The 20046-nt window shown below is 36.1% G+C and overlaps 1 protein-coding gene and 1 pseudogene across 1 annotated transcript; both read left to right on the plus strand.

Moving 5' to 3' along the window:
• Positions 1-875: 875 nt before the first annotated feature.
• Positions 876-6621, plus strand: LOC131786640 (mitochondrial glycine transporter-like). Its single transcript, XM_059103702.2, has 10 exons — positions 876-1206; positions 1305-1444; positions 1601-1682; positions 1800-1870; positions 2487-2589; positions 2723-2792; positions 3246-3344; positions 3813-3979; positions 4378-4470; positions 5138-6621. The coding sequence occupies exons 1-10, from the start codon at positions 1186-1188 to the stop codon at positions 5165-5167; spliced, it is 876 nt and encodes a 291-aa protein (XP_058959685.1). The 5' UTR covers positions 876-1185; the 3' UTR covers positions 5168-6621.
• Positions 6622-7279: 658 nt separating this feature from the next.
• LOC131786183 (E3 SUMO-protein ligase PIAS2-like) lies at positions 7280-18601 on the plus strand (annotated as a pseudogene).
• Positions 18602-20046: the final 1445 nt, after the last annotated feature.

The raw sequence follows: 20046 nt of genomic DNA on the forward strand, positions 1-20046 counted from the left end.
TGTGGGAAATATTCATGTTGGAAATCTGTATGTTTTGCAAGTTCTTGTAAATTATGGAGGGGCGAAAAAAAAAGTCTGGTTAACCACACTCGACATCTAGGAACTTTGGTTAGAATGGTTTGGTTTAGATAAACAAAGAATAAAAAAACCTTTTTAGCCTAATGAGCCTATAGGTAAATTAGAAGAAGGAAATTCGACTTAATCCACTTACCAGGCTGCTAAGCTTGCAAGGATTATAGGGAGTGAATTTGCGAGTCAGACATCTACAATTACTACACTAGAATCGAGAGTTTCGGTAATTTGTTCATTTAGCTTATGTTGTTTTTCTCAACTCAGTGTATGTATGGACGATTTCTTTAGCATTCAACATGAAGAGAGCAGCGCTGAGTCAGGTATTAGCACCTCGAAAGTTGGTATACAGTCCTCAGGAGACCACCAAGTAAGTTCAAAAGGCGTTGATTGGTGGGGTCGGGGTTTAGTAAGTTCGTAACACACAGGATTTGTACATCCACCATGACACCACATGAACGTTTCTAACTGATATCATTCACAACCGATCGCGAGTGATAAAATTACGATCCACCTATAATTGTGTTCTAATCCTATGGTGGTCGTACATTTATTGGAGAATAATCTCGCGTCTCCTTCGTGATCGTATTTTCACATTTCTAGGCAGCGTTGTGAAAAACATTTCCTGTTGACCCTTATTTGGGGGATAGTCCCGTATTTGGGGACGTCGTGACCCTTATTTGGAACCATGTGTTCCTTATTTGGGATAGTTAAATTCCGCGCCAATCCGCACACCCCGTATTGACCAATCATACCTCGAATTTTACCATACGTCATGGAAATCTCGTGACCGAACACGCTCGCTGGGGAAGACGTAGCAAAAAAAAAAAAAAACGATCATAACTTTGACTCGAGAAAATTTCGTCTTTCATCATGGAAGGAGGTTTCTTGTTTGATCCCTTGGACAATTCACGGTGTCTACACGCTGCTTTGACAGCTTAAGTGGAAATCGCTACCGAAGAATTCACGGGAATCGAATTTTAAAACTTGTTACAGAGATCATGTCAATTTCACGACCCCGAGTAACGAACGTCCGCGCCTAGAATACTTACCTGATTCGTAAACAAAGTTGATCGCTCAGGGAAGAAGGGACAGCACACTATACAGTTAGAATAAATGGGTCATAGCAAATTTGATGTAAGTTCAATACTTTCATTAGCGATCGAATGATGTGAAAACGCGATTCGACGTCAACTAAGCTTGTTATATAACTATTGTTGATCCTTTTATCATAGGCATCTTTGGTGAAGGCCTTCGCCGCAGGATCTTTGAGCGGCACTTGTTCTACTCTGTTATTTCAACCATTTGATCTGGTAAAAACTCGTTTGCAAGTGGAAGGAACGGCTTTATCTTCTGCTGGACGGCTTAAATTAGGGTAAAAATATCTTTTTTTTTTACTAAGAAATTTTTTTATTTTGCTTTTAATGTAAAACCTGTTTGAGAAGAGAGACTTCGAAACGAGATCTGGTTTTACAGGTCACCGAAAACAGGAGCTTGAAGCACTGATTATCTTGTTACAATTCCTTAACAGCGGAAGCAATGGCATGCTTTATACGTTTTACTCAGTGGCTCGAAGAGAGCATATTGTTGGACTCTGGAGAGGACTTGTTCCGGTAAGGTGGTACTCTTGCTGTTTTCATTCATTCGATACACATTAGAGCCTTCTGGCATTTCGCTTTCTGTACTCTGTAACTTTGGACTAAGATTTATGTGTTAAACATTTTTCCCAGGCATTGTCAAGATGTGTCCCTGGAATTGGATTGTACTTCAGCGCTCTTCATGGTTTATCACAATTTACTAGGTTAGTCTACTCTCTGCACACTACCAGTTCAGTCCAAGTTTACTCCAAGAGTTAAAACCCAGCACCTCCCCTTTTCCAGCATCAGTACCTTTTCAGGACTTAACCTGTAAAGACAGCATGGTTAAGGATTTTGGGGTACACTCAGTTCTTGTTCAGTTTTCTTGAACATATATGATGTTACAAAGCACAGTGGTCAATGTCTCCATAGAGGGGGATTCAATCAAACATTTATGACTGTCTTTTGAATGGAAGTGTCTCAGCTGATAAGTTCGTTTGTATGTACTAGTAGAAAAACTGTGTTAAGGGTTAAAAATGACCAAGGGTCTTGCTTCACTTCATGAGATGCTTATGCCTAGCACTTAGATTCCATGTTACATTGCTTGTATGTTTTCAAAGATAATTGACAGCACGATTGGAGTGTCAAAGAACACAATGCAGTGTCTCAGGCTTGAGATGAAAATTCAACCTTTTGATCTGGAGTCCAGGGTGCTAACCCTTTATAAATGGTTTTAATTCTTGCAAATGATAAAATGATACAAATACTGATAGCTTATTGATTATAACGTATGTACCATTCTGCACTGTTTGACAGTCAACATTTGCAACTTTCTTGCAGTGAGGAAAGAACCTTGGGAGAATCAGTTTTATTAGGAGCAAGTGCCAGAACAATAGCAGGAATCACCCTCTTGCCAGTTACTGTAGTGAAAACTAGATATGAGGTGTGTTTTCAAGCTTTTCTAACAAGTCTGAGTACCTGTCTTTGGATGCTTAGTCTCATTTACTCAAATTTGGCAGAAGTAAAAAAAAATTGATAACTTGCACCGAGTTAGTGCCTTTTTTCTTTAATTATAGAGTGGATTTTATAGCTACAGCAGTATGTTGGATGCAATGACGTCAATCTGGAGGAGGGAAGGAGGAAAAGGTATGTTGCAGTAGGCAGGCATTTAATTAAAAGCAGTTTAGCAGTGGTTACCACTGTTTGCAAATCCCTGCACAGTCTCTTACTCCTGACCATTGACCCTTTGACCCCAAAAAGTGACTAGCATCAAAAATCTCTTTACATTATCACCCTTAAATCCAAAATTATGATCGCAAAAATAAAGGAAATTATCATCAACTAAAAGAGCTCTTGACTGTCTTACAAATTCTCCTTTTTAGCACGTTAGGAAATGTAAAGAGAACAGTGTGAAGTATATGCATATTGATGTTAAGGTGTAAAGGGTCAAAGGACCATCTTTTACCAGCAAAAGCCCCTACTAAAAAGGGGTTATTATACCCTTGAATGGATTCCTGAAGTTTTCACATGATTAGATTTTATTGCTCAGGGAAAATATTCTTATAAAAGGAAAATAATACTCCCTTTCTTTCATTTCAGGCTTATATAGTGGGTTGCTGGCAACTGTAGCACGTGATGCCCCATTTTCAGGGCTTTACTTGATGTTTTACACCATGATAAAGAGACAAGCAAAGAATGGTGAGCAAATAATTTTTCAGGGAGCTTCAGAAGATAATAATATTTCTGATTTTCAAAGCTCCTTGAAAGTTGCATCAATGAGGACATACTTTTTAAGCCTGTATTGGTCATGCAATTTTCAGCAAATAAATTCCCAGATTTTTACAGGAATTGGCTGACTGATCAAATGAAATTTCTCTCTGCTAATTACTAGGACTCCTTCATTTGTCGTGAAATTCACTCATTAAAAAGAGACAGTGAAATAAGAAAAAGTTTTTTTTTAAAAAGATTTAGTCTGTAGGTGAATTTCTTAGAACAGTGTGGTTAAAATAGATCTCATTCATTTGCAAAATTTTGGGACAACTGCATTAAACAAAATGTCAGAATGATTATCGTAGTGAGTGGGATTTTTCCTTTCTTTTTTCTGTGGCTTGTGCAAGTCTTTTCAAAGTATATGATTTTTTTCCTTAAATTTGCTTTTCCCTTTAGGACTTGGTACACCAGAACTCCATGCATTTGAGACTTTCATATGTGGTTCTCTGGCTGGAGTCATAGCTTCAGTTGTAACACAGCCTGCTGATGTGGTGAAGACAAGACTTCAATTGTTTCCACACAAGTATAACAGCACAGGCAGTGCAGTCTATTGTATATTAAAGGTGAGAGTAAGTTGAAAGATCAAATGCTTGCTAATCCTCTACTTTTTACCTGCTTTAATACTCTTCTGATTCATTGTTCTCCCTCACTTTAAGCACAACAGGTAAAATAATTTTCAAATTGGTGGACCGATTGTTTTACCAGTTGAACTACAAGAATTCCAAGCAATTTTAGGTTGTAATAAGGGGTAGTGCAGGCAGTAACTGTACTGGATACCACCTGAAAAGGAGAATGCCTGTGATTGTTGGATGCAAGTCAGTTGGTCATTTTCTTTTTCAGCTGTGATACAACTTTTCAATCTGGAAGTCCACATGTATTCCTTTGAAAATTTAGATTAAAGCTATGTGTACTTTTCATGATGACAAATATTTTGAATTCATTATTTTATTTTTCTCTTTAGACAAATGGAGTATTTGGACTCTTCAAGGGTCTAGTTCCCCGCTCAGTGAGAAGAACTCTCATGGCAGCCATGTCATGGACTGTTTATGAAAGAGTATGTTGATCTAATGATGAATTATATTAAAGATTTTAAGCTAAGTTCTCTTGCAAGTTTTACAAACTTTAAGTATCCTGAAAAGGATAAAATCCATTTTCTCAGTAATTATCCAAATAAAACCTGTTGCCAGGGTTAAACAGATCTCAGGTGCTTTTGTCACTGAGGTTTTATTCAAGTTTGAAAATAATTGAAGTTGAAGAAAGTAGAGATTATAAAGGATATGTTTCTTCTGTCTTACCTTATGGGGCTTGAGTTGATTACTGTCCAATGTCAGGGTATCTAGATTATAAATTTCAGACAACTTATCGTATTATTATTTTCACATAACACAGACTCACTGCATTTAGTCCCAATAAGTCTAACCGCAATAAAATTTCCATTAACTACACTTCCTAGAGTCTCTCAGGAGCCCTAATGACAGGCCCAAATGTAAAACATATACATTGGGGTATGTTGGCTTGTATGATTATGGAAGTAACAAGGAAAGTCAATCAGCTCCATGCTCTCATTAAAACCCTGGCCCTCAAGCATTCTATAATGTACCTTCTTGTGTGTGATTGCATTCCTTATGTTGTATATTAGTGAAGAGAAACCTTAATTGAATTATTTTGTTATAATAACTAGCATAACTATTCGTCAGCTTTTATTTATTTCTTCTCTTCAGCTTTCAAGAGAATTGGGATTGATCACCTGATAATGGCAATGAAAACAGTTCACCAGGTGTAAGGTTACTTTATAACACCAGCTGACACACACAAGGGCAAAATCCAGGAGAAAGCACTTGTTATTTAAGTGGTTTTATATCCAGCAGGAGTCCCATCATCAACTTTTCAGCCAAGTACTAAGTGGGCTGGCAAAGCAGATTTCTGGTGTTGTGCTCATGCACACTAAAAGTCAAGGAGGGAACAGACAGTTATGTGTTATGATAGTCATGTGAACTTGGTAGAAAAAAAATTAATCAAGTTTTAAAGAAGCTGTAGAGATGTAGTGTTAAATTCAGTTTTAATCCTTTAACACCTCAGAAGACATGCAATGAGAATTAAGAAAAATATCAATTTTGACAAATGGTGAGGAGAATTACCAAAAAGATCTTGGGATTGAAAGGGTTAATTGACATGTACTCATTTCCATCTTTGAAGAGGAATTAATGTTACTTGCATTTTCAAGGGGAATCTTTTCAAAGACTGTTGGCATGGCTAATCACCACACTTGAAACAAAAACACCTTTGTTGTGTGGTTTTATGTTCCAGAACTTTATCACTTGAGATAAAATTACTCCAACTACTCTCCTGCTTAGGAGTTGTTTTTTGTTTGTTGAATTTTGTATGAAAATGAAGAAATTGGTTTTCGCTAAAGAGGTTAAAAAGAGATGATCACTGATGGACAGTGCAGTCTGATGAAAATAAAGACCAGTATATATATACATTGTCATGAAGGTGAAATGAGAGATTAAGTATATTTATTTACCTACTGGTAGTTATTTATTTCAAAGTTAAGAAAAAGGAAATATTGTACATGTGGAATGGTTCTAACATATGGATTGAAGAATTTTTAGTTCCTAAGTCAAGTACAAAGGATTGTTTTCTTTTTACCACTATCAACAGTTCTAATTTTTGATAACATCTGTTTTGCCTGTTATTACAATGGAATTGTAGACTTTCATTTAGGACTTTTAACTGGGTCACAGAAGGGAGTTTCAGTGAAAAGGTGGTCATATAAGAGAGTTGTAATAGGACATTGAAGAAAATTTGTTCTGTCAATAATTTACTTGTGGTATTTTTTCCTTTTTTCTTATTTTTCTGCTGCCCTTTAGAAGGGGGAAAGAAGGGACTGTATGTGTTAAGATTTGTTGTGGTCTGTTTCTTTGGAAAACTAAGCTTGATAAATAATAGTATTGAATGATTTATTCAAAATTGGTAAGTTACTTGTGGGTTAAATTGCAGCTCTATTCTCCATTAAGCAGGAAATAACAAAAAATTATGATTAGTGGGTTATTGAATATGTATATAACAGAAATGTAAATAATATTTTGAATTATATATTTCTATGTGAAATGAAATGAGAAGAGTCCATTTTTCGAAGGTCAGATTTTTGTGAACAGTTTTTAATGACTTTATATCACTTAATAAAATATGTCTCATAACTCTTGTAGTAATGGTTGTTGTTTTTTCTGCCTTAAGTTTAAAAAGAGTGGAGTATGCTTAATTTAAAAGGGAAATTTTTCAAATAAACAGTGGTGCTGCATTGGCAAGTGTATTATTGGGTGATTCAGTTTTATCAACTGTGTTGATAATGTACGCTGGCCACTGTAAAGAGTTTCTAAAGCTGATGTTTGGAGTGTTAGCCCTTTGTCAGAGCAAAGCCAATTGCCTATTTTAAGGAAAAAACTTCTGCCCTGGATGAGATATGATATAAGTGATTGCCCAGCAGTTTTTGTATCCCTTTTTAATGGCTGCCAAATTTTCTGTGTGTAACTTCTTCATTATTTGATGTTCATATCATGAAAATGTCCATATTCTGCAAATTGTTATGACCTGTCTACTCCTCTTTGTTTGATATTCAGGGAAGGAGTTTCATTGAACTCACTGTGGCAGAAAATCTAGCTTTACACCTCATGGAGTGTTTGTTTTAAGAATTAATCCGACATCAAAACAATTTCCCCCTTTTTGGCAACTTCCTGGCCTACATAATCATTGTAAGTATATGTCTTCTCCACTTCCTGAAAAAAAGAACGTGACGTCACTAATGTTATTGTTCTTTTTACGCCAGAAGACATGAGTGAGGAACTGGGGAGAGTATCTGTTAGGAAAAAGCAAAATGGACGAAGTGGCGGATCTACGGGTAGGAAAAGCCACAAATTTCCTGTTGTTCGGCGTATTCTTTTTAATAATTATGATTCCAGTTGTTAAGTTGAGATTTTTTCTTTCATACACAGCATATGCTATTGAGTTTTCGCGTCTCAGAATTACAGTCACTGCTTGTGTTTGCGGGACGGTCTAAAACGGGAAGAAAACATGAACTTATGGGCCGAGCGCTCCAAATGTTGAAAAGCGAAGGAAATCATCATGTCAGAAAGAAACTACGGGAATTGTATGAAAGACGATGCCCTCGGAAAGTGGTTATACCTCCAGCTCAACCAAGACCGGCGATACAACCGCCAGTTCAACGTTCTTCGCAATTACAAAGTGTGAATTCGGACACAACCGGCGTTCCCGTGCACCCTGACGTTCGACTTTCACATTTACCGTTCTTTGAACAAATCGACGACCTAGTGCGACCAACAAGCTTAGGTGAGTCTTCAGTGTATCGTCCTTAGAAAGTAGGCGGATTTTGGCTGTTAACGCCGTGTAAAATCGGCCATGTCTCGTTTGTTTCTAGAGATTTCCATTCTGCTTAGTAAGTGAAATGTCATTCGTGAAGTAAGTAATGACGATACAGCATTTTTTTTGGTAAGGCTTGACAGAATAAAGTCGTTTATGGACTTAAAAATTAAATTGACTGTCAAATGCTTTTTTTTTCAGTAGATGTACTTTCTTTATCCAATTTTTCTTTGCGGAGAAATTTCCGCGCCACAGAGACGTTGATGTACTCCAAGCCCTTAAATTACGGACGGAAATTCTTTGCGCAATCTTTGTTCGAAGCGTGGGCTTTAGAAGGCAAATGCCTTTGGTAAACTGATGTAAGAGTGGTTTGAATCTTTTCTTAGAATTTCGGTTTAAGGACAGGGAGTGCTTTGTGTTCAAAATAAAATTCAAAGGAACACTCTAATTATGATCATTATCGGGTTAGTAGTGCTCTTTAACATGTTCTGTTGTGTTTTGCTTTGTTCTGTTTACTTTGTTCTCAAATCAGATTCTGCCTGTTGGATTTGTTTGTGTAGTGAATTGAAAAGTAAAAGAGGTCATTGCAGTGAACCTGTCTCTATTCAGGATTCAAAAGATGGCCTAAACAATCCTTTTAGGGTTCTTTTTTTTCATTATTCAACTATTCTCTTTTATTGCTGTCTTCTTTATTGATAGGATAGAGGTTTTACAACTGAAAATTAAACAAAACAGAATAATTTTAACAGCTCTATAGGTTTTACAATACTCCCTACCTCATGACATGGCCATATCTGACCACTTTTTTTTTTTTTAGAAGTCAATTAAAAATTGTCCAAACACAATATAATAATTCATGACAGAAGTTGTTTGGTCTTGTACCATCATACAGAACAACTCGGGAGCTATTAGGGGAATCTGCAGTGTTTTTTAATTTGGGATGATAGGTCCATGCAACATCAATTATTATGGTCAAAGAAAAAAAAGACTATATTAGAAATGTATACTCATAATAAATCTAAAGGAGAACATTAGAAATATCTGCTGGCCTTCTAAAGGCTTTTAAAATGACTCTTGAACCATAAAAGGGCTTGGAATTGTTGTCTTAAGAGATGCACAGATACTGAGTTAACCATTAGGAATGGTCTTCATGGAATCCATTGAAAACTATTTTAGATATTTAAATCCTTCACTTAGGGAAGTCTGCCCTAAAAGCCAAATAATTAGATTTGTAACAACATTAAGAGGATGACATCCCTAGATCTTTTTCACTCTAATTTTACGCTGATCATGTATATCGTGCAATTTATATAATAATATATATAGTACTATATACGGTGATAGAAGAAATAGAATGTACTGAAACATGCTTGTACAATTACCGTCCTCACAGTGGCTACCTCCTTACTGATACTTACTGAAATACTTATGTCAAAATTAACTTTTAATTTTTGAATAATTTCAAGCTTGAAAATATGATAAAAATTGTGTTGGTGTTAAAATTGCCATGTGCCCATGCAAATCTATGTCTATTTTCATGTCAGGATAATGGTAGACACAACTTGATAAAATCAAGTGACCAACATGTACTATGGTTAAAAATCCTTGTTTCATTTTGCTTGATTTTCATTGACAGAAGAAGTTGATCTAGAGAAGGATGAATTTTTAAGACAACAGAGAACAGTCATCCGTTGTAACTGGTTTATGAAATTTTTAAATTCTCTTTCTCCTCTTAAAGAGCAAGTTGCCTGCTTGTGTGAAGGGATATACTTAGAAATGTAGACATACTCTTTTTTAGGTTGGGAAATGCATACTATGCTGACACATCTCCTGGTTTTATTTTGACACATGATGTGTTGCTATATGTTTCACAAAATGGTGTTTTATTATTCGTGGGTTGTCGCACTTTCAAGAAGAATATGTCATGTTTCCATCTTACGCCGAGCCAAGTACAACTTATAAGTAGTTAAAGGTAAGCAAATTTTTTAGTAGCTTGATGGAAATTTATGTTTGACCTAAAATTTACATAAGAATATTAGTCTAGATACCTAGTTTGACAAGTGGCATGTTTATTATAAAGTGTGCACAAGCAGTGTTCTCAAAATTTTGAGCAACAAGGGAAATAAATTTTAAAGTATTACTGTAGGAAAAATCCATTTAGCTGACAGTGTTGAATTTACAAAGACTTCCAAGCAAAGTTAAGCAGGCAGAAGAAGTACCAAAGGCAGTAAATTTTACCAGTTACTGCCTGAGAAGAAGAACACTGAACACAATGCAAGGTGGTCTCAATGAGCAGCTGTGTACACCTGTAATTTTCTTGGGAAGATTCTCCTGTATGAATGCCTTTTTTCAACCAAAAAAAAATTGATTTCTGAGCCACTTTCTTTGCAAAGTACATGTTTCACAGACATGAGTTATTTGCTCACCACTTTGCTTATAATAATGCTGCTGATATATATAAGTTTGCCGTGATTAGGAGTGTTTAACCATCTGCATGAACTAACCATACAGTTGAAAACCTATCTCATAGGGATACGACGGCCAAATTCTAGGAATGAGTATCCAGTCCAAGTTCCAGGGTTAAGGTATTGTTATGTTGGAATGCATTATTGGTTTTGAATCGGATTACACAATGTGTGGGTGGCTTTTTGAGTAGGAAAAGATGATACCCATCTTAAGTTATGATTGGCAGCTGGATGGTATTGTTTGTGCCTAAAGTATGTTGTTGAGCTTTCTCTCAGATAATTAGTACTATTGTTATCCAGTATAAGCTGGCTGTATTTAATCCTATTTATTCTTTTTCCCTGCATTTTTGAAAGAATTTGGTCTTTGGTAGGTTGATCTCATGCCTGGGTTAATAACAGATTGAAATGGGTCATGAACTGGTCACATTTCAGTCCTCTCAGACTACTATTTTGTTTCATGTATTGAGTCTTGTAAAGAGCCATGCAGGATTGAATTACTTGCTATAACACATAGGTCAGTTCATACCCAGGGAATGCAGTATAGAATGAAGTAAATGTAGTGGTACGAAGGTAGTTTAATGTTCTGCCCAAACTAAAAAAATTATCCATTTAGTTGACAGGATTTCAACTTGAATTTTAGAATTAAGTGGGGAAGGTTGTATTTAGTGTTCCTTATAATAAAGTGCATCTTTCATATTCAGATTTGTGCCTATTGGAAACAATGTTGTGTACAAGAGGCCAACTTTCCATCTGCGCTGTGGGTCAAAGTGAATGGAAAAAATGTGTCAGATTAATACAGTATGTTTCCAATTTTCTTATGTTCTTGTTTGAACATGTGCTTGAAACAAACTGTCTATTATATTGTTTCTGAAGCTTGAAGCTGTGAAGTTTTGCTTAAAAAAATGGCCAAGAGACTGGCCGTGTGATGAAATGAGTTAAATCTTTTTCTGTTTCTAAAGCATACTATATTCAATTGAGAATCTCCAGAGCATAGAAATTTTGATCAAAATATTGGACAAATTTATCAGTACTGAAATCACAAAGAAATCAGTCGGACCTAACCTCTTGCAAATTAAAAGTGATTGACATAATTCTTTTCATTTGGATGTTAAGGTTTTACCCAATAAGTCAACTTGGTTAATAAACAAAAACTTGCTACTAGGGGTTGTTTCTTGATTGTAAACTAACTGTTCTCCCCCGACAACTAATTTATGAAAAGGACATGTGTCAGTTTAGTGGGAGAAGTAAAGATCAGACCTTGGAAGTTGAGGGCTTAACAATGTTCGTAATTGCTAATGGAAAGTTGATTTTCTTTCAGGGTCACACATCACAGAATTGCCTCCTAATACTGAATCAAAACGACCCCAGTAAACCAGTAAATATAACACAATTGTGTCGTCTATCACCAACTGTACCAAATCACATTCATGTTTCATGGACACCAAAATTTGCCGTCAGGTAAGCCTGATTATTTATTCAATGGAGTTAGATATTCCACAAATTATAACAAAAGGCTCTGCACAAAGCAGTTTTCATTTTAAAAATGTGAGTGAAGTGGTCGGAATGCTGGCAGCTAAAATTTCATGAGGTGTTTTTTTTGAAGAATCTCATCAGTAGGGACACAGTGTGATGCATATAAATTGATTTAAGGTTTCCTCCCATAAAATTCCTCAAATATTACAATGCAAACTGAACACCACAATATGATGTTGGAACTGTTGTACATATGGGCTGTACATGAGTTATTTTTACTCCTATTAAGAATTAATATGAATAGATCCAACGATGTGGAGGAAAGAACTAAAAAAATAATGTTACAATTAGCTTTGGCTTCATTATAGATTTTGAGAAACAGCGGAAGGTATAGTTGTTTTTGTGTTCTATATGATGCAAGTTTTGCAATAAAACAACTAAATTAATTTCTACACTAATCTGGGGTCAACATAGTGGGAAGCGATATAGATTTTACAAAACTAAGCACTGTTTTGAATTGTGATTTCTATTCAACAGAGACATTGTGGTAACAGTAATTAAAAACTTGTCAGGGCTGTCACCTTCAAGTTGCTTAATACAGAGACTGAAGATCAATGGTTACAGAAATCAGGCAGACCACTCAAGGGCACTGAGTGCGTGCTTTTTAATTTTGCAAAGTGCATGTACTCCTGTAAGCGGCATACATATTAGCAAACTACTGACATATAGTTTTAAGATATTCTAAGTTAGGTGTTTCTTGATTTTTTCTTTCAGGTCAAGGAAAAGTTGGCGCCATGAATCCAGATAGTGAAGTGGCCACTACAAGTTTACGCGTTTCTCTGCTTTGTCCAGTGAGTTCAATATAATTTGGCATAAGATGGGGTTTATGTTTGGTTTTCAGTTATTTCAGCCCTGTCCTTTGGGATCTGTACTGCGAAATTATTACAACAATCTATGATATGCAATCTTAACATGAATTTCTGAATTAACACCAGCCATGGTTTTTTTTGTTTTTTGTTTTAATTTCATTGTTGTTCTTTTAGCTTGGGAAGACACGGATGACACTTCCGTGGCAGGTAAGTACTAATTTTGTTAGAAACTTTATTCGGACTGAATGGTTGTCCATAGATTATTTCCTTTTAAATAACTTGTTTGTTTTCACTTGTAGGGCCATCACCATGTAACCACTTACAATGCTTTGATGCAGCTTTTGTATTTGCAGATGAACTGAAAGGTACATTAAAATAGCTTTCACTGTTAATTGATGTTTCTTTGAATTTTCTCTTGTTGGTATAAGAGGCGATCGTAATGATATTTTGTTTTTTGTTTTGTTTTGGTGTTTGTTTTTACAAATGGTACCAGGCTTACAAAAGTTCAAAATTTTTATTCTGAGCCACACACTATTGTAAAAAAAAAAAGAGTAATTTTCTCTTTACAAGGTGGGAAATTGAATTTTTTCTACACTGCATATTGAAAGTAAATCTCTGTTTTGTTAATTTAAAATCTTCTTCTATTTTTTTTTTTGTTGTTTTTTAAAAAAACATAAAAATGTGATGTTTTCTTTTCTTTTGCTCTCTTAATATCCCTGTAGGAAAACAAACATGGATCTGTCCAGCTTTGTGATAAGAAGGCGCCGTTCGACCAAAAAACTTGTATTGGACGGGTGTAGGAAGCTTTTTCTCACATTCTTGTTAGGCCACAGGGGTATACAACCTTAAAACATGAGTTTTTGGTATTACAATGATGGGGGAAAAAAAAAAAAATTTCCTTAAATTGATTTAACATAAATTTTGTGGAGTACCAATCACAAACAAGGAAGGCATCCTGCATCTGAAATCAATCTGTAGCTATGTATCTCCATTTTGATGTTGATGTTGTGCAATTTTACTTTCTTCCTAAAAGGTTATCAAACAGAGATGAAATTGAGTAACCCTTTAAAAATTCAAGAGACAACGAAAATTTGATGATTTTTCAACCCAAAAGTGTAACACTGCAGGAACCATTATAACTTTGGCACCCAAAAACGAATTTGTAAAACACACATCAAATGTCTGAAGTGTAATAAGACACTTTCAAACAAAAAACTTGTATTCTTTGTTCTTTAAGATTGTTTCAGAGAGATTCTTGAGGCAGCTGTGAATTGTAACGAGATTTCATTTCATGAAGACGGTTCTTGGAGACCAATAAACGACTTGCAAGGTATAAAGCACCTATCTGCTTTTGATCCTTAATATATATGAATAAGCAGCCAGGTCAGTACTCCTTGTTTTGCCCAACAATATCAATTGTTGTGTATGTGAAATACAGTTTTCACCGCCAAATTTTGTAGGCTTGACACTTCACTTAAAACACTCCATTCACAGATACAGAAGGCAGATAAAATATTTGTGAGTCACTCAGAGCCTAAATTTTTAGAGCAAGTTGACAGAAGAGTGGGTAAGGCCCTAGGAACAGCTTGTAACTGATCAGTGAAAGCACTCCATGAAACATGACAGAGGTTGTAATGGCAGGTTGTTAGTATTGGATATCACCAAGCATATTTACCCTATAAAGTGCTGCCCTAGATGAAGTGCTGCTCCAGAACAGGTGCCAAATGTGGGAGAAACATGTGAACAGTGGCTGCCCCCATACCTGTTGGCACTCCTAAGCCAAAAATGAAATAAAAGCCACCGGACTTATTTATGTAAAAGTATTTTCTTCAAATTTAAATCTCTAAAGTTGTGCAAAAAACATTGAAAGTTAATAGTAGCGCTGATCTTTCTTTCATTCCTCTTCCTCAGAACATGAAAGTAAGAAAGCAATCAGTGCACTTATATCTAGTGCAGTTGTTTCATCACCAGAAAAAAGTGTCTCATCAAGCAAACTGAATCACCAGGGTATGTCACACACATCTGTATGTTGAAAATTGTTTTAATTTTTTTTGGTCCCCTGCAATTGTGCAATTTTATTTATTTTAGGAACTTTTTATATTGATCTTGTCCTGAGCAGTAGGGTTCAGACTTTTCATGAATAGCCATCTCCTATCGAAGATGTTTTTTCAGCTTCCTCTGGATATTGAATTAACACATAAACTCCCACGGGGTGACCAAAACATAATTTCTCCATACAAAATCAATATAATATCAAGGAGACAAGTTAAGTGAATGGAAAAAATATAAATTGTGAGATTATTAATCGATCTAATACCAAATTCTCCAAAATAACTCCTTACGAATTGTATGGCAGTCAGTTTAGGAGAGTTTTTTAATGAGACCTTGGGAATGAAAGAGCTGAGTGTGTATTTACCCTTGTATACATGTAGAGGAAGGAGAATTTTGTCATTTGCTAGTAGCTGAGAGTTGCCCTTTAGAGTAACTGCCTGATTCTGATTTTTTTCAGGAGATACAAAAGAAGTCGACAATAAGAAGGAAAAAGAGTGTGACATTATAGACCTCACTCTCGACTCTGATTCAGAAAGTGAAAAGGATACAAATGATAATGATGATGATCAAGAAAGTGACAATGATCGTGATTTAAACACACCCAGGTACATTGTTTGTTTCTCAGCCCCTCATGTAGGCTGTATACACTTCTGCCAGTAAATTTCAAGAATTCTAGACCGTGGAACAGTCTTTCATTGGCTGCATGGACATTAAATGTTCAATTGTTGAACCAAAATCATACTTATTCTACATTTGAGAAGTATGCAAAAAATTTTGATGTACAAAAATGAGTATTTTTTTTCTAATTTGGCCACATGATGTGGGTCATTGATGTAAATCTCTCTAGACTGGTAACATAGTAGTGTCTGAAAGTGTTCTGTTTGTATAGGCCACCCTATGGTGTCATTAACAACTGCACCTGGACCTGGTGGAGTCAAATCACCTCCTGGTTTGAATCCAATGGTGTTTCCAAACAACACAGGTACAATACCTGGAACATCAACCTCATCACTGCTGAATCCAAACTTTTTCCCTCCTCCTCCACTGGACTTTCCGTGCCAAGGTACTTTGTCGTTCACCACAAAAAAAATTTTATATTATCTTGATTGGTTTTTCAATAGGCAAGGATTTCAGTAATGATTTCTACAGATGACAGCTGATGTTGTAGACAGCTGTGCCTGGAAAAAGGGCCTTAACCCTGTAACCTTTTAAGAGTGACTAGCATCTGATATCTCCTTGCAATATCACCCTTGAATCAAACAGTAAGGTCATGAGAATATAGGAAATGATCACCAACTACAGCAGCTGTTGATTATTAAACAAATTCTCTTTGTCAGCACCTAGGGAAATGTATAGTGAATGGTATGGAGAATATGGATGCTGATGTTAGGGGGTAAAGGGTTAATGCAAAACCCAAACACAAGAGCTTGCTTTCAGGCTAATAAACAAACTATGTTGAGAGGTGCTATGAGTGGCAATAGACCACTGGTAACCTGCCTTGTTGAAACTCTGGAATAAGTAGAGGGAAATCCACCATTTATTGTATTAACTTTTATTATCCTCTCTGTTTCTTTTCTTTTCTTTTCTTTGTGATGGATTTTGTGTGTTATTTTTTAAGAAATTAATGTTAAACCAAGATTGAAGTCAAATTGTGACACTTGCACCTGAAAAGCAATAGGGCTAACTTTGCTCACCAATTATTTTTGCTCTTTCTTTTGGTTAAATGCCTCTCATCATCTGTCTTTTGATAGGACTTGATCTTGAAAGTATGTACCCTCTTTTTTCTCCCAACGAAACTGTAAGTACTTTTATTGAATGATAGTTTCTTTTTTTGTCAATTCTGTTGCTGTTTTTGTCGTTTGTGTTGTTAGTGTTTTTATTTATGTCATAATCATTGTGTGTCAGAGAGGAAACTGAGAACCTCTAGTTGTGACAAGTTATAGGTAGGTAGATAGTCTGTAGTCCTAGATATTTTTTATGTCATATTCATCTTACAGTGCGTCTGTTGATAAAGGGGCCTTCTTGAAAACCAATCGCAAAAGGATAACTTGTACTGAAGGTTCCACTTGTTTCAGATACAGCCAATCGATTATAGTGTCCAGGACAACGAATCCTCAGAGCATTCAGAGACAACTGGGCCTTAGCTTGTGAACTATCATGAAATCTAACTGCTTGGCTAGTCACTGTTCGGCAGTGGTTTCATTAGATTAACTCTGTTCTGCACAATGGTTTAGTTAAAAGATATTGTATGGGAAACGTATGTTTAAAAGCAGTTAAACTTGTTTTAGCTATTCTGTGTCAAATTTTGAACCTTTTTTTGTGCGTTGCTGCTGAATAGTTCATGAATAAGTTACATAGGAAAATTATTACAAGTAATCAATGTTTAAATTTTGATTACAATGTAGTTTTTAAAAGGACTTGTCCTGTTGGCAAAAATTGTTTTTTTAGATCTAAGTCGGCTTAGTTATTTTCTTTCTATTTTTTTTGTACCTCAGTGGCTTCTTTTTCTCAAAATAATTGTGTTAAGAAAGGCTGTTTTGATATTTCGATATTCATCTCGAAATGGCACGGGAACTTGTGAATACGAAGACCTAAGTGCGTTTTCCAATTGAGTGTCGTAAAACCTAACCCAAAGTAATCGCAAAAGCTTTTAGAAGAAAGGAAAATATCACAAGATGCCAATGAGGGCTCAAAGCAAAAGCAAGCAAACCGCCCAAAGCGCGGGAAAACGCGGGTGACCTAGTCGTGATTGGTGCTAGTTTTGTGCCTGATCGGTTGAGAGAGTGGAGGGAGTTTTCCTGCCAATCATATTGCGTAGCAAAGCGAATCAAAAGCAATCCCGCATTACTTTTGACACTCAATTGTAATAATTAACAACTCATTCGGCCACCGACTAAGCACAGTAATTTGTTTAGAAGCGAATCATTTAGTTGTTTTGTATTCAGAGTTTCTTTATTTTTGTCGTCCTCAGTATCCATGGACTCATGGACTTCTTGGTCCTCACGGGTCGTCAAATGTGATTCAGCTGGATTAAAAGCAGTAAACTGAATTGGAGAGAGAGCAAATGGATATTATTTGTTCATTGTCTGGAGACATACCAATAATAGGCTCTGTTAAGTAACCAGTGATGGTTAAAGCGCAAGATCATCATCTTCTCATCCTAGTGGTACCTTGAGGCAGTTCAATCACCTCTGTCCAATCGCAGATGTGTGCTCAAGTTCTTAAGAAACCATCCCTCGCTCTGTTTCAACCGCATCCTTGCGGTGTCTCTCATTGATCAGATCAGTTGATGCAGACTCAAAACCAAAGTTAAAATATATATGGAAACCTTATTAGTTCTATACCTTCCCATTCAGTAATTTTTGATAAGATCACAATCAAATTTTGAATTTTGGCCTGCTGATAAGAACCACTGATATAACCAATTTAATTTGTAAGATAAATATGCGAACTTTGGCAACAGCGAAAAGGTTTAGATAATTTTACCTAAGCAGTGAACGTAGTAACAACGCAGAGTTGAATACGTGCTTCCAGGCCGTGACTGGAATGGAAAAAAAATCAGACGATTTCTCTATGGCGTTAGGGATACAGTTAGAGATGGAAGCCAACTCATTTGTTTCTTACCAATCCTATATCCTTGCTGTTATTTGACTACAACATTTTTTAACAAACTTATTTCATGTTATTAAGGAAAGCTGGTCGATGTATTTGAAATGTTGCGCGCAAATTGTATATTGTCAGGAAGAAGTATTAAGAAATTTAAAGCTATTTATATTTTCTCCGAGAAGTTTAGTTTTATGCTGTAAGTACATGGATTAAAGGTTTATAATAATATTAAGATGCACAGGATCTCATTGTTTGTTAAAAGTGCATTTTTCTCGAGATGTCTTTTTGTCTGAATGCGCTTATTACGCATGAACCGTGTTCTAATAAATTATTGTACGTGCAAGTGTCTGTATTTTATCTTTCGTCGTTGATACCTTTATTGATACAATAAATTCACTAATCTTAAGAATTACTATTTCCTCGATTCTGATTGGGTTTAAAACTCCTATTTCCCCTAATTCACTTGCCAAGTTTTTATCGGACAGCTCAATAAGCCAATTACATTCAAAGTTGTAGTGTTAATCAACCAATCACGATCTTTCAGTCTTTTAATGCAAATTTCCCTTTCTTTCATAACTTGGCTGTTCTCTCGGAGATTATAATGTTATAATTAATTGGTAATAAGACTTCGTATCGTCGTGATAAACAAATCAGAATCCCGCTGCGTGGTGGTTGGTTTTGTTATCACTCGTATGATTACAGACCGAATTGGACGACATGAAGTTCCATTACCATAGCTAATTAAAACAAGAACAACATTTTTGAATGCGATTGGTTATCACCAGTCTGGTTTAAGCACTATCAGGACAGTGTGCGCGTCATGTGCGCGCACTGTTGCCGGATATTTCGCCGAGTTAACTGTTGTTCTATGGAAAACGTGTAACAGATGGCTTGTTTTTCCCAAATTTTGTCAGGTTTGACGAATTGGTAACAGAACTTCGTGTCGTCCAATTCTGTCTGTAATCATAATCACTATTGACAAATTCGTGGTCTTCCACCTTTATCAATCACTCATACCGGACTGAATTGGACTTCACTAAGTCCTACTAGCATTACTTATTCGTCTTGTTCGAAGTAGGACTGAATGAATTTAAACAGACCAAGTTACTTCTCTCGTTGGATCTCTTTCCCCCAATTCAAGCAGCATTTCCTTGTTTCTGGATACTGCAGAAAGTCGTGCCGTAAGGGGCCTTGGGCTGTTATTCAAAATTCACGGTAACTTTACGGGCCCGAAGCAATATTTTGAAATAATAATTTAAGGAATACAGAGGCAGGTTCTAGCACCCTAACCAGTCCATTATGTCTTTTTTAGTTCATATTTTTATATCATAGTTTTAAAAATTCCATGTTAAATGGAAACAGTACAGCTTAATGGACCCGTCTAGTTCCCAGGACCTTCGAAAAACGGGCTCTAGATCCTTTGATTGAAACTGGATATGAGTTTCAGTTTCCTCATGCTTTGAAATCCGTCTAGTATCTGCCAAGGCTAAAGAACTCGTTTCCCCTACCCCCACCCAACACAGAGTGCTCAGAAGAACAAAGGCAATGGTTCTCTGACAACCATTGTAGAAATGGAACGAACCTTCCAAAAAACAACATCCTCCTTTTGTTAGTTAACGGTGGTTTTAAATGGAAGAAAAATTAGGGATATTTCATGAATATTTCTCAGTTTTAACTGTGACACAATTAGACCAATTGCGAGCGGGCAGAAACATGACGGGGCTCAATTAATATGGGATACGAGGCTAGGAGGCAACCCCGTTTTGAGGTTCCCTCTTCATCCCACTC

Source organism: Pocillopora verrucosa, chromosome 4 (assembly GCF_036669915.1).
Source record: "Pocillopora verrucosa isolate sample1 chromosome 4, ASM3666991v2, whole genome shotgun sequence".
NCBI lineage: Eukaryota > Metazoa > Cnidaria > Anthozoa > Scleractinia > Pocilloporidae > Pocillopora > Pocillopora verrucosa.